Source organism: Apteryx rowi, unplaced genomic scaffold (genome assembly GCF_003343035.1).
Source record: "Apteryx rowi isolate R43461 unplaced genomic scaffold, aptRow1 scaffold_109, whole genome shotgun sequence".
NCBI lineage: Eukaryota > Metazoa > Chordata > Aves > Apterygiformes > Apterygidae > Apteryx > Apteryx rowi.
Window position 1 is genome coordinate 2,286,101 of NW_020447297.1, and position 15,338 is coordinate 2,301,438.

The window sequence follows — 15,338 nt, forward strand, 5'->3', positions numbered from 1 at the left end:
CTAAAAACTTCAGCTGAATGCCAAACAGGGATCCTAATGGAGGGGAAAATACAATTTTTCCATGGGAAAGCAGAGGTTAACAATTTCAGTCATAAGAGTGCAAAAAAACCACAGTTAATTGTAATATACTTCAACAGCAGAAAAATAGGAATATTATGTACCAAACTACTTGAATATTATGTACCAAASTACTTGAAAGGAGTATTATTTAAGATGAAGACAAATTGTCCCCCTGTCCTGACCTGACATTTCAGCTAGACTATGCCTTTCAGATTCAAGAGTTAAAGATTTTACTGAAGTTCCTGGGGGAACAACCTGAAAAATCTCATCAGGCCTCAGTTCTTCCCATCTGAGATTAGGCATTTAAAGGTGCCTAAGTCAGAGAGCAGGCACTGAAGGGGCTCCTTCTACCCTCAGTGGAGAGAGGCACCTTCAAAACATGCTGGGATTTTAGCTAGGCTGCCATAGCTCTCTGAGGTCACTGAACGCTCTTCCTTTGACACAGATGCTAAAGATTCCCATCTTAAATACTGAAGCTTGCATGTTTGGAATAGCCTAACTAATACAATCTGCAGAAATTCCTGAAGATCCTACACATACCACACTTATTTAAAATACCACACTTATTTAAAATGTAGCACYCTCCCCCACCACACACACACACAAAACCAAAACCTCTTCCAAAAGTTATCATAAAGTGTTTTATTCTAACAGTTGCTTTCCTCAGCACAGAAAAGACTGGTCATGTATTTGCAGCAAACTCTGTACTGGGCCACGTCTTATAAGCAGGTATAGATGCTAGGCATTACTTAATGAAGAATTACGTTTACTTCAAACTGAGGTAAACATACGTAGTTAGAGAGAGCACTCTGGCACCCAGCTCACACAGCACAATGCAGTGACTTARCTCACCTTGCCTTGGAGAACAAGAATTTGCTGGGCTCGTCCACGCCAGCTGCCAGAAGCGGTCAGGAGACTCTGAATATTCACGTCTTCACCAACTTCATTTGCTAAGAGCTATGAGGAGGGGGATTAACATTAACAACAAGGCTAGGCTAAAACACGTGTGTTGGGGACAGTGACAGGAAATCTGTTCTCTTTMGGAGCAAACACAAAACACTGTATCTGTACGCAGTAGCCTTTAACACCTGTAGCTAATATCCAGTATCCCATGTGATGTAAGCTCTTTCAGATCATTATTATGCATTATTACTCCTTGGGGGGGTTGGCTAACATGAATCATTTCACTTGTTGAAGTGGGTATGCAAATATTTCAGTATTTTGAAGTTTGAGTATTACTCTGTTTTAAAAGGAACCATAAAAAAAGTTTCAGCTATCCTTTTCACAAAATATGAATCCGTATTTTGCTGGAGAGTGTCAAATTGTACTATCTAGCAGTACAGCTGGGTGTCAAACCACGCTTCTTGTGTAAAAAGAGGGTTTCAAATTCATCATCAAGGTTTACTAAGCATTACCAACAGTTTTCAATATATACCATTATTTTTTGGTACCACGAATACGTAGCCAGAACTAAACAGGAACAGAGTAGAGATAGTGACTAATGCACATCCTTGTAATCAGGCACGGAGCCAGTCTCTTGCACAGTTGTGAAACAGGCACATTAAGGAGAGCTGAAGTTAGTATGAAGAGCATTTAAATTATTTATAAAAAGGTCAGCAGAGTTCTATTTTTAGGACCATATTCTCTACTCTGATCTGCATTGCAGGGCTCATGCAAAGTGATGAAACTAAAGGAAGCATAATGCAGAATAATGCATTAAAATCCATCATGAAGAGGAAAAGGTTACTCTGAACGTCACTCAAACTGTTTAAATGTGCTTTACTTCAAGCATGGTCTTAAATCCCATTGACTTCAATAGGACTGAAGCCTACATTTAAAGTAAATGCATAATTAAAAGTTTTGGTAAAGAGGAATGGATTGAATGTATGATTCAAGTCARTGACAAGCTTATGTTGCTGGACTGGGACTTTTGAACCTTAAAGAATCTGTACTCATCATAGCAGTAGAAATAATGGAAATAGTCATCCAGTTATGACTGCAGAGCATGAAATCTGTTTGTGTCCATATGCATATTTTTTCAATGCAGCCACTACTCCCATGTCTTCTGTTTGCTCTGTACCAGTCCACTGGAATACTTCTTGAAAGCCCAAAGGAAAAGAAGCCCCCCCCTGGATTTAACAAGAGTGTATCTCTTGCACACAATCCCAGCCACAGATTGCATCTTGGAACAGTACCTTTTGAGTCATCTTCAGTTCTTGTTTTGTGGATTGGAGCTGATTACGATACTCCATTACTTTAAAGTTAGCTGTGGTTAGTTTTTCTTGCAACGCTTTCACCTCTGGACTTTCAGCCTTTGAAGAGAAGAATGGATTTGGTAAGGACAGAATCCTCAGTGAAAAACTGAGGTGACTAAGAAAAACATGAACATACAGTGGCGAGGAAATCTAGGGYTCCAGGAGCTGTGGATACAGAATGGAAAAGTGCACACGCATTCAGAGAGATACAGAGACCTCTCAACAAAGGAAGTTTCAGACCAAAAAGCAGCTCCTCTCAAAACATAGAAGGTTAGAGTTATCCCTTGCTCTTTGGGCTAAGTGTAACACTTTCAAAGCAGTGCTCTGGGTCCCGGCGGACTGTTCATGCTGCCTGCACAGCAGTGGACATGAATGATGCCCTCCACTTCCAAAGGAGCCCCAAACACTTTGGCAAACACTCAGGAGTTAAAGACGTAGAGGAATTTGGTGGCTTGTTCTACATTCCCAACGCAGCATACGGCAGAGCTGGGAATAGGACCTAGATGTGCCTGAGCTATACTTTCTGATCTTGAACTTAGCTTCTAAATCAGCCAGGTTTCCATAGTCACTGTTACCACTATACTTCCTTAAACAGTTTCTAGCTGGGCAGTGTCTACCATCTTTTAACTGGGTGATGCTAACAAAAGAGAAAAGACCCAGCATTCTGTCACCTCAGAAAAAAAGAATTAAAATTACTTTTTCTTGTAAATATAAAATGCCTGAGAAAGACAGACTAAACCCTCCTTCGGATTCCAGAGCTTCAAAGAGAAGTAGCAGATCAGGCCTGACTTTCCAAAACTTGAAGCTGCAATACATTGTGAGCCTGTTTGAGTGATGGGAAGGTGCAGCAGTCAAGAGAGAGGAAACACRGATCCATCAGGATCCCTGAATCTTTTTTTCAGACTCATGCAAATATATTCCCTAAKTTGGGGGGGGGGGGTACAGAGGTATTAGAAACAGAACAATCCGATTACAAAACTAATGACAGTAATTCATCTTTATAAGGAAAAAAGATTGCACAATAGGAAAGAATTAGTATCAGCTGTCACTTTTTCTTTCTTCTCTACAATTACAATTCATACCAAGTTTCCTTCTATCATCTTCAGAGTAGATTGTTTGATTCCTGAGTCACCACCACCAAGAGAATGTATTTTTCCCATGGCTGTCTGTAGCTGGAAAAAATGCATGGTTATTATAGTGTGCATACAGTAAAGAGAACATCTCCAATGAAGATTAATTAGCAAAAAAGCATAACAGCAATTTTGATGATTCTGAATGTTTATCCATACTAGCAAAAAAGACTTCATTTTCCCTCATTTTTCAAATGCAATCAGCAAGAAAGCATACCATTTTTCCTGAGGTCTTTCCCAAGGAAGGCTATGTTATTTTACTGTGGAAGAACTTCAGTGAAAAAGTTTCTGACTCGCTGAGATGGGATCAGTTATCAAGTATGGATATTTCTGGGGGATTTTCTCATCCTAGATTCATAGAATAGGTATTTATATTTATAAATACAGATTAAGTACAGGGGAGATTAGGACATGGGATCTGGATTTTGGATGCCAGCTTACTCACTTTACAAGAAAGTCACAGGATATTTAAAAAAGGGCACATAACTCTATTCACCAATGGAATTTAAAGGTAAAAATGACTACCTAATGCCCTGTAGCCGAGATTTAGTAAATGATATTAAGGTTTTGTTTCTTAGCTGGGATAACTCTAAAGTAGCATTTCTCAACCTGGGAAGAATATGTCTCCTGCTGTTTGCTGCAGAATAGGAAGGCAGACACACGCACACTCCCACTGAATCATTACTATGTTGARATGAAAAGACTTCTTACTGGACTGGAGCACAGTGAATTTGGGGATTGAAAGCTTAGGAAGCATTTTTTAAATGGCTGAGATTTCATTCTTTGAGGAGGGCAGAAAATTTTCATTATTTGTCTGAATAAAAGAAGGCTCTAAGGAATGTTTTCTTCTTTAAAGAGACATTCGGGGAATCAGAGTGCAATGCAGAGCCAGCTCTAATGTTATCACTCCTGCTTTGCAGGTAAACCGCTGCTTTGGTTACCCCTTTTATCTAGTTCATAAGCTCTTATAGTCAATGGACTGAGAGTCAGAAATTTCAGCTACTGGTGGCACCTGCCAGGTCAAATTCTAATGATGCTTTCTGCAAACATCCATTTGCAGACTTCATTTAYGCATGCCAGCCTCTGCTAAGTGATTGCTCAATGACCGCACCTTCCATTTTGTTTGTGGGGACACGGCGACCTTAAAATACCTATGATTTAAATATTTTTCAGTTTTAATACAAGCAAAGAGCTAACAGTTATATAAAATAACACAGCATGTGTTTCACCGTGGTGAAAGAACATATTGTGATGCATTTGTAAGATCCCATCAGCACGATTCATTTCATTCAGTTTAAGTCATCTAGAAGTAGGGATACAGGATGAGCTTCGCCTCACAAATTAACACGTCCCCTATCTTCAATGTGGGTGACTGTTCATAATCAATGGAGTCTAGTCAATACAGCCAGGGAAGTCCGATCTTCAACTCACTCTACAATAGACAGCTACATTAGGTCAGCTGGATGTATTGACTACAGACTCAGTTTTGTTGCCCACACACAGATTTCTAGTCCTGTTTGCRGTGTCCTAGAGCATCCCAGTGGGCCTTCAGCTGCTGCACCAGGAGACTGCAAGTCTCCTGCAAGTCCTATGTCATGTCTGACAGCCCCCTATGGATGTTTGGGAGGCGAACTGACATCTCTAATGGTACTTTTTTGCCTCTATATGGGCAACTGAATTGCACTTCAGTTGTCTTGGTTCTTTCTACAATCAACGGAGAAAGATGGGTACCTCTAGACAGTGATCCAACTAAGCTTAAGAGAGTTACTCAAGAGATGTGAAACTGTGCTGGTTCCTGTCTGTGATAGCTCTTCTGTTGCATCACCCAACACAGATATATCAATACAGATGCCTCCCTGTGTCAAACACTGCTTTAATACTACTTTTTTTTTTTTTTTTACATCTTTCTATCGTTCCTCTGAACAAGCACATTCCACAAACTCGGACAGCAGCTCTTAGGTTGGACCTGAGCTGTCCCAAACGGAACTGTGAGAAAATAGAGCCTGTTGGCCTAGGCACGATTTCAGTGGGGCTCCCACTGTGTTTCATGGCTATCTCAGGTTACTTCATTTGTTTTCAATTTTGATGGTGTTAATGTCCAGGAAACAGACTAAAACATATCTAATATTTCTATGTCTGCTTTGACCAGCAATAACTGTTACTTGTCAATTCTATTTGCTTTGAGTATGACTTCCTTCCCTGAAATGGCTATGGCCCCTATTTTCCTGTCAATATCCGACATTATTTTAAGTTTCTGTTTGAATACTGATCATTACATTTCTGCAACTGAGGATTATTACCAAGCTGATTTTTATTGAAATTTTTCACAGCTGGCTCCCTTACTAGTGCGACTTCAGCAGATCCTCAGCTACACACGACATTTCTTAGTCACTCTGTCAACTGTTCGACAAGGCTCCTTTGACAAGAACACTCTGGATTTATGCAGGAGTTCTCAAACATTGTGTCTACCATTTCCTTATCTTTCAGGTAACTGGGGTACAATTCAGATAGATGCATGATTCATGAAAATAAGTGACTGTAAAAGACTGAGTCAAAATGCATTTGTCAGCATCATAAATGCTATTGATACATAGAAATGAGCTCTTCTAAGTGGGCAAAGTGCAGAAAAATACATTAAAATGACGCAAAAATTCACCAGTATTGTGCAAGGAAGAGCAGCTGTAGCCAATGACCAAATTAAACATTGACATCAGGGCAGCTAGTTTTCATTTCAGCAGTCACCTGAATAAAATCGGTCCTGCAAACGGTTAGCACATATAAAAAAGCTGTACTAAAGCATGAAAATAAGTCTGCCTGCATGAAATTTTGCCATCTTAAGTGACATAGTTTGTTACTATTTTAGTTCCATAAGTACTCATGCCAGAAAACAGATTTCATCATGCRGATGAATAAAACTTAGAAGAAGAGGGTACGAATTCATGACGGGGATTAATATGGTGGGGATGTAAGACAAAATGGTATGAAATTTGCCCCTCCCCACAAAAAAATTCAGAAAAATATCATTGCCATACTGAAAAGCCTCTGTGCTTCAGATACAAGTGAACTTTCTTAACCGGCATTTCATAAACCTTTGGCTCATTGTAACTTACTGATATCTTTCCCTAGTTCCTCCTTTCAGCAAAGGTGGAATAGCTAAGGGCACACACCTCCTCTCCTAGCATGGACGGAAAAGACAAGACCTCAGAGCAAGCATGGATGCAGAAGCAAATTCAGATCTGCGACAAAAATCAAACCCACAGTTTCTCAAGCTTCTCTACCCCAAAGGCTGGATTTCTACATTCTAGCATGATAAAAGAGAACAAGAAAAATGTCTCACTTCTCTCTCCAGCTCTTTGACTTTGTTATTCAGTTGCTTCACTTTGGCTTTTTCACTCTCGGTCTCAGCAGTTATCTCCCGATTCTTTTTGGCCAATTCAACTATTTTAGTAGCTGCAATATCCCCAGCTAAACCAGATGTCCCTGAAAAGTATACATAAAAGGAAAGGATATATCTTACAGGCAGGATTCAGAACAGATGATGCTTTTGTCCTCTGCCCAGYGCACAGCATACTTCTATAGTCTAATTCATTAGTCCCAGAGCTGTGCCAAGCACTTACATGAACAGCTAAGGGGAAAGAGGCATCAGYGATTCCAGCTGGATTGCTTGGTGCACTGAGTCAGCACTGTGGCTAGCAAAGCCACATTTCACACTTTAGCATGTCAGAAGGCCGTGACAGTGATAGTAGCAACATCACTACGCAGAAAGGGCAGAGGTGTTTTCTGCCTATCACTTTGAAGGACTGTTAYGAACAGGTTTTCGCGGCACATCAGTGAAAAAGATGCTATTTTGCGCAGGTTGCTTACTGCTGGAGGAGCTGCTGAARCAGAATCTTTTCTAGATCTCCATCCTAAAAGGTCAGACATATTATTTCAGTTAGGTYGTGGATAAAGTCCAGGAAATTTCATTATGCCTATTTATACGTTCCTTACAATTACACGTGGAGTCTTATGGCATTATTGTGCTCTTTTAAACAGACTCTTTATTCAACTCCTCATCAGAGAGGGCCTGATTAGTGTCACAGATAAAGTAATCCCCAGGACTGACTTGTGTGCCACCTGGTTTTTGTAACATCACATAGTTGAAGAAAAGTTCTTACGTAAGTGTACAATCAAAATAACTGCATATAATGTCCAAGGAAACCTCCAGCTCACAATGAAYATCAGCCTGCAATAACAGATTCTTGGAAGTGTATATGAAGATTGAACTGGGCTGTTGCCATTCTCTTTAACCCTTTCATTCTCCTTCAGTACTCCCAAGTAATGACTTTTCCACTGACATCTGTGAGGACTGTATTCCAGAACTGGAGTGAGATGCAAGGACGACACATCATTCCTAAGCGAATACTGAGTCCCACAAAACCCTAGAGACATTAAAGGGGCTATGCAGAGTATAGCTGAGAACAGAATAGGACCACATGTCACTACTTAAAAACCTTGTAAAGAAAATAATGAATTCATTATTTTTTAAAAGTGTCTCCGCTATTCTTACCCCTTTATTTGATATGCGCTTTCCTCCTCATCTAGAAGCTAATTTTTCCTTACTTAATGGCTACTAAGGATCACAGTAAGTACTAAACAAAAACAGGCTGGTGCTTCCATGCGACAGTCTTGCGCTCATTTAATTAAAGCTTCTAATTTCCCTGAAAAGTGGGCGAGGTTTTGCCACAGTGCAGATAGGGAAGACAGAGGCATGGAGCAAACGGCCACAGGCCAGCACCCAAGTCAGAGCACTTCTGGCTCCTGGTCCTGACCCAAAAATGGCCTATCATCTCTCCTAAATGCAAACTATAGGTAATTATATAGAATGAAGGTGTAACGTATGCCTTATTTAGCTTTGCTTATTGGTGTTATTTCCCCTTCTCTGCTAGCCCAGTCATCACTGCTATCCTGAACAACAGTGGCACCCAGCGGAAGAGGTCCAGACTACACAGCTCAGTTTTCAGAGGACATGCAAGTCACTTTAAAAGCTGAACACGGACTTTGTTTTCAGCCAGCATCCTGCATGTGCTCTATTCAGGCATTTCAACAAAAGGGGCCTGMATAAGGAATTTAACACTGCATAGCAAAGAAGGCTGTAACACTGCCCATCAGCATTAATAGAGAGTTTTCTAAAATGTGATTTCCACAAGTCATCTTCTTTTTTGTGCCAGTTATAGCCAAGTTCACAAAGATCTGTGAGGAACACAGATCCCTGTGTACCCCAAAGAAGCACTGTATTTCTTTTAGGGGGATCTATAATTATCAGCAATAATATTTCGTGCCTTAGGTCATCTCCTATCTGACAATCTCAGACACCTTTTGGTCCTCCCAATAACTCTCTTTCTAAGATGGGTAGTAGTATCCGCATTTTGCGGCTCATAAAACTGAAAGAGAGCGTAAGAGACAGATCTTTAAGCGTACGTGCTGTCCACATTTAAGTGCTATCACGTCAAATCAAATCACTGTGAGGAACCTTCCACTGCAAACAAAGCAACAAGACCCCTGCAAAAAGGAAACATCAATCTTCAGAAAACTCTGCAAATGCCAAACAGTGTCAGCTTAGGCTCTTGCAAGTTTAGGTAGCAAGTCTAAGTGTTGACTAAACAACTACTTAGGTGTCTAAGTATTTTCAAAGTTCAGACCCAAGTGATTTCAGTACTATGGCAAATTAGTAAGAGCTCRCTAATAAATCTGAGAGGACAATTCTTTCTCAGCTAAGAGAGCTGAATTTGCTTCCTCCTATCAGAAGCTTATTCAGGGAGTGGAAATGGAGACAACCACAATATGACAGAAATATTATTTTTTAGTATAAAGCAGGTAAAGAGATGTCACATGAATATTTCACTGCAGAAGCTTTATTTAGTTCACTATGAGTCCGTTATCCTAGCTCTATTGTCATCAGCATCAAGCAAACACTAGAACTCATGTAATGTGAATATAGTTATTGTGTTTACCTGACAGAGCCAGTTTGTCCTCCTGTATTTTTTTCTGGAGTTGTTTTATTTCAAAATCTTTCTCTCTCACCAGTTTGTACAGTCTGCCGTTCTCATCTCGGACTTCTCGAAGCTGATCCTGGAGCTGCTCATTCTCAGCCTCAAGCAACCTGGAAAAAATAAGACATAATGGCAAATATCACTGTAATGTTCTTCAAGTCGATGCTTGTAGAAATAAAATAATGAAATGACTCTATGCTGGATGTACACAGAGCCCAAGTGGAGCAACACCAGGAACAAGTTTACTGAATTAAGCGAACATCTTGAACTTCAGCTCAGATCACAAGCTGATGATCTGGTATCTGATCAATTCAGTTAGCTTCTTTCTTCTTCAAAAAYTCTGCACTTCCTTGTGTTGTTTGGGGTGAAACATCATAGAACAGGTATCTTTTTAGGGCTCCTGAGGTTACTGAATAGTCTCATCTCAGTCACTCTTCCTGATCTGGTTCTACAGAGGAAACCAGGCAGGCTCCCCTTCAGCATCTGTGACATTCAAACTTTACTTTCTATACTTACCAAAGCCAATAGAAGCTCCCATTCCTTTTTTAAGTTCAGCCTTAAACTCTTTGAATGAAATCCTCACTATAGAGTATAAACTACAAAAGCTACTACTGAGGTTCTTTCTTTAAAAATGAATGTTTCATGGCAATTCACAAAAGACCAATTTCCTGTGTCCTCGTCTGATTTTCTTGGATCCCCACCAGGATGGACTGACATCAATTTGTATTGTTAATGTTGCTTTTTGGAATTCATTTAGAAACAATGAATATCAGAAAGTCCTCTGAAAGGGAGGAAATAGCCTCGCTTCTCCTATTCTTCAGTACATTTAGTAACATTTATGGGTTTCATCTCTCTAAGACATCCAGACAATGAGTAACTTTAATCTCTTTGCTCTCTTTACATGACAACTCCTTCAAACATAAAATCTAGAAGTTAAGGCCTGAGGGGGGCAGTTCAGTTGCTGACGCACAGATTGCTGTTCGAGACGGCCCAGGATATCTGAGCTGTCTACATGAGGCCATCAGCCACGACGCAGGATCCTTGGGAAAACTTCTGGGGCCCAGGTCGAGCGTCAAGGGCCTCTCAGAGAGCACTAGCAACCCAACATGTGGGCAAATGAATCAAGCCCAAGAATTACTGACGTGATCTAACTTTGGACATACAGTTTAGCCAGACTCTTCCAGACAGCCGCATTTCAGAGCGGAAATGAACCTGTCTCCATTCCCCAGTGAGGGCGTCAAGAGAGTTAAGAAAAGCCGTGCTGATATTGTCTTTGGTAAACATGTTTGTGGTAGAGACTGCGGGCTCAAGCCACTGATACCCATTCTGCCTGCAGGAGCAGAGCTCGAGTTTGAGCCAGTCTCCTCCTATCTGTGTTTTTGGGTGGGGTCCCCCTCCATATCAAGACATGGGTGTCTTGCTGTGAGCAGCATGCCAAAACACACACAAGAGGCAAAGGGGATCTAGCCAAAACAACTGGTGCAGCCTACAGACCAGCCGCTCCTGCAGGGTGACCTGAAACGCTCTCTAAACACCACTAAGCGCTCTGACGAGGGACTCGGCTCAGTTACCCACACATAGGGGTCTAGACCCATTTCAGCCGCCCGCCCAGCTTCCAGCTGCTCCCGAAGGGTGAGGGTCTCCTGTCATTTCGATGTAGATACTCCTGATACCCTACGGCATCTCAGATGTCACTGGCCACCTGTGTCAAGCAACTGAATTGCGCCCTGGATTTTCATTATTTACAGTGGGAGCTTGGATAGCTATGTTTCGGTGACTTAATCCAGAATAGCATCCCACCCCCTTTGCCTACAGACTGGATTGCTCCGGCCTACAACAGAAGGAGGAAGTAGATAGGTTGGATAATCACAGCGATTTGGCTGCAGTGCAGGGCTGTTACAGTATATACTTGTGGGTATAAACACATCCACAGCCAGCTAAGTTAGCTGTCTCAATAGCCACCTAAATCTTTTCTATTCGGAAAGCAAGTTTTTTGCTCAAACTGGACTTTAGCTTTTAAATGCACACACTGTATGTGCACGTCAGAATAAATGACCCCTTAAAGCACTGCTAGAAAAAACAGCTAGCACACTCAATTTTCAAGACACTTCACAATCCATAATTAAGCAACGCATTTCTGTTTCAAAGCCGCAAATCAAACGGAGATCAAAGGCAGCTGTTTACACCAAAGAAAGCAGCAATCTGGGCAGAGAAAAGACAAAATTAAGTTACTCCCCCATGTACCACTCATAGAAGTGGGCAACAAAACTGTGCAGATTTAATTAGGTGCATAATCACGTGCATAAAAACATTTTCAATAGTTATGGAATTAACAAAAAAAAAAAGTTCTAAGTTTTTAACACATCTGATCAGTGATGTCTTCTTCAGAGTTGGCTTCCAAAACTTGATGAACATTACTTTTATTAGGATGGATGGAAATCCTAACTGCATACAGCTGGAGTCTCCTCTCCATCGCATCATATCATGTTACTTTACCTATTACAAAAGCATAAAGGAGATAGCTGGTTCCACCCAAGTGGCCCAGCTATGGAAAGCCGGCCAAAAGCAACAGGYTGTGGAAAGCCAACCTTTTTCACTCTTGTTCAAGGAAATAAAGCCAGGGAAAGCCTGTGAGCAAGGCCTATGACTGAAATTCAGGCAAGTACTTTTCCCTGCTCTGCCACAGATTGTCCACATGATGGGGAGAATCATTTAATCTTGAGGTGCACCAAACAACCAGGGAGGATAAACTTACAGAAAAAACAAAACAGAAGGACAGAAAGGTCAGCTAGCCGCTTGCCTAAACAAAATTTGGGAACAGGACGGAAGGAAGGAAAAACGAACTCCCAAAGCTCAGAAGAAGGGAGACTTCTGAGAGGAGAATGCTTTCAAAGTGCTTTTATAAACAAATCTGACATGCTGAAATCACTGCCACTGCAAACCATATGGAGTCCTGYTGTTCTGGAACAAGTTTCTAACTTGTTGTCATGGGAATACTGTAAAATAGTATCAGTACATAACAGCGAATCCCTTCCAGGAGCAGTTGAGCCTGCCTGGATTTGAGACACTCATACCACTCTTTTGCCGAATACAGGTATTTCAAGTAGGCAAAGGATGCCRCAGGCAAAGGATGATCCAGATGAATCAGCAATCTCTTACTCCTGCCATGTCAAATGGGAACTTTTTTTTATAGTAAACCCCACTGAAAATTAAGGTCAGTAATAGCTCTTGAATTACTTAGACCTAAACTACCAAACTGCAAACAGGGGGAGAAGCACTCCCACAACTGCTGGGACTCTCCTGCATGCTGCACCTCACAGCGTGCGCTCTGCACCAGCAGGTGCTACGGGAGCGCTGAAGGCCCTCTCTGCCACCAGACAAATCCGCATATCTCATACGGGGATCAGCCTCCCTCTCCATTTAAAAACAAAAAACAAACTCAGATCTCCATAGTAATCTGTATGTACTATCAGAAAGAATTTTGAAGGGAACAGGACAGCTGGTGGAGGTCCGAGCAGAGACACGCATTGGCAAATCGGCCGTGGTGGGGKACCTGTGCGTGAAGAGAAAGTACGGCGCAAGGGTAAAAGCGTTAGTTTCTCTCTAGAAACTCAGCGCTCCGTTTCCACGCAGACTTCCTTTGCGGGATGAGCACCTGATTCCCAACGGTACCTGAACGTTGCAGTGATTAACTCCTGGGTTCCCTGCCTCACTGCAGAAGCTCCACTGCAGCTCCTGTGCTCAGCTTTTCCTCCCAGCGCATGGGGACTATTAGTCATTTAAGGAAGCAATCTTCAGAAACAAGCTGAGCAGGGAGTTGYCTCTAGTAACACGGAGGGAAGATCAGCATTTAGGGCCTGCAGTGATAAACCTTGGTAAAGGTGCCCTTCCCCACTCTGGTTTTCTACCTCATGGGTTTTTTTTTAACCTATTCCTTCCTGCTGGTTTTGGCAGAGATGCCAGCCTCCTTCCTGCTCCTGTATCACAGTTCACCGCCCCATCGTGGTGCYGATAAAACAGTCCATGGGGCTAAAGCTGTAAACTGGATCACTGAAATGACTTGAGCTAAAAATACCTTCGCCTCAGAAAGTGCATCCAGTTTCCAGCACAGCTCTGCCACATCTGTATCAGCACCATTGCACAGGGGTAAAACTGGAAGCAGCAGCAGGAATTTCTTAAGCCGGCTTCACTGCTGAAAAGGAGCAAACCCTTCCCAACACTGCTGTAATTGCAGACACCCTTGGGATGTCTTCAGCTTCAGACCTGTTCTAGTTTGTATATAGACTTATTAATTGGGTCAGAGAGAGAGACTGACTATATCCAAGGAGGCAGATGAATGATCTGAGGTGCAGGTTCAAACCTCTGCTCCAGGAAGTTGCTCCAAATGTGAGATTAAGAGATATCCACTCCAGAATACCCAGTGTCCTCATAGTTAGGATATTCCCTGCAATGGGAGAGAGGAGATCCAAACCTCTGTCGCCAGAGAAATTTAAAACCTTACCTTGTATAACCCTGTTAAATATCTTAACCGCCAGGCAACCCTATCTATCAGGCCCTCCTATATAGCCAGCTGTCTTTTGACCTACTAAATCAGGTCACGTTGCAAAGACAGGCAGGGGAACACTTCCCGGGCTGCAGGGCTTCAGCTCGCACCCGTTAGCTGTGTGATGCTTTCAACAGACCTGTTAATGGAAACTTATCCATGTCGGGAAATCGTTTACAAAGCTAGGCAGGGACTCACCAACAGCTCAGCAGGCGTTAGCGATCCTGAGCAACAGGACTTGTTCACATGGTACCTAGCCGCCCCTAGCACATCTCCCTTAGACTCCCTAAGTTCCCCCCTAGGGAAACACTGATGGCAAAGAGCACATGGCAATGCTCTGAGAATAAATATATTAAAGACGGTGAGATTTTTCTTATAACAGTGAAAGCCCAGTATACGACAATAGACACCAAGTGCTCATCARCTTAATGTGGATTTCCTAAGATCAGATGCAAAACGTGTTTCTTTGACTTCCTGAAGGAAGAGTGTCGCTACACCTTTACCTTTTGCTGACATCGTCATTTTCAGGCTGTCCGGTTTCAAACAGATTTAGGTCATTCTGGCTTCCAAAAGTCTCCTCTGCGTTGCCATCACCACCCTTCTGGCTGCTTTGCTTTCCCTTCTTCCTCTCCATCAGGTTTTGCAGCCTCCTTTGCTGGTGCTCCTGCAGGGCCTTAAACTGGCGTTTAAAATGCTCGTTCACTTTCGCGTCCGACTCCATCGTTTACTAAAAGCGTGAGGAGAAGAAAAGAGAAAGCAGCAGAGATCAGCATCACTTTCCAAACATCCCCTTCCAACAGCGGCTCGGTAGCTTTTCCTCATGGACCTCCTCCGCTCGGGCTCCTGCAGCCCCGCTGTCCCGCTTTAAACGCCTCTGTCCATYGACGGCCTTCGAGCACGGTCTTCGGGCTCTCGGCATTCCGGCAGCAACGTTGTTTTAAAACTTTTTTTTTTTTTAAAAACAGATCCGATTAAAACAAAGATCTTTAGAGAGGAGCAAGCGTGGAAACAACATGATACCGACTAAAAGACACCGACTGAAGCCCCAAAGAAAGGTGCAACCCCCCCTACTTTTAGCTTAACGTGGGACAAATAGCTAAAGAACCACCTCCCTTTACTCTAGCGCTCCTTTTGGCCGCTAGACCAAAACCAGCGGGGCGGTTTAGCATCTTTTTTCCCCAAATTTTTTAAGCTGCCGCCTCCCCCGCAGCCCCACACGGTGCCCCCCCCTCCCCCACCCCGCGGGCCCTACCGCAAACGGCTGCCCCCGCGGCGCCCGCGCCCCACGCGGTTCCCATAGCAACAGCGGCCCCGCCCC

The 15,338-nt window shown here is 42.6% G+C and overlaps 1 protein-coding gene across 9 annotated transcripts in view; it reads right to left on the reverse strand.

Annotated features, from left to right (window-relative positions):
• Window positions 1-15,338, reverse strand: part of CCDC13 (coiled-coil domain containing 13) — a 38,275-nt gene that overhangs the window by 22,358 nt on the left and 579 nt on the right. For 6 of the 9 annotated variants that reach the window (XM_026072226.1, XM_026072217.1, XM_026072183.1 and 3 more), the window contains exons 1-6: window positions 14,524-15,210; window positions 9,439-9,587; window positions 6,783-6,925; window positions 3,398-3,487; window positions 2,256-2,372; window positions 913-1,017 (exon numbers count right to left, since the gene is read on the reverse strand). In XM_026072226.1, coding sequence (XP_025928011.1) covers window positions 913-1,017; window positions 2,256-2,372; window positions 3,398-3,487; window positions 6,783-6,925; window positions 9,439-9,587; window positions 14,524-14,741 — 822 coding nt within the window. In that variant the 5' untranslated portion in view covers window positions 14,742-15,210. Of the gene's footprint in view, window positions 1-912; window positions 1,018-2,255; window positions 2,373-3,397; window positions 3,488-6,782; window positions 6,926-9,438; window positions 9,588-14,523; window positions 15,211-15,272; window positions 15,309-15,338 lie in introns of those variants that run through there. The other 3 variants (XM_026072191.1, XM_026072210.1, XM_026072200.1) reach the window with 3 other exon arrangements.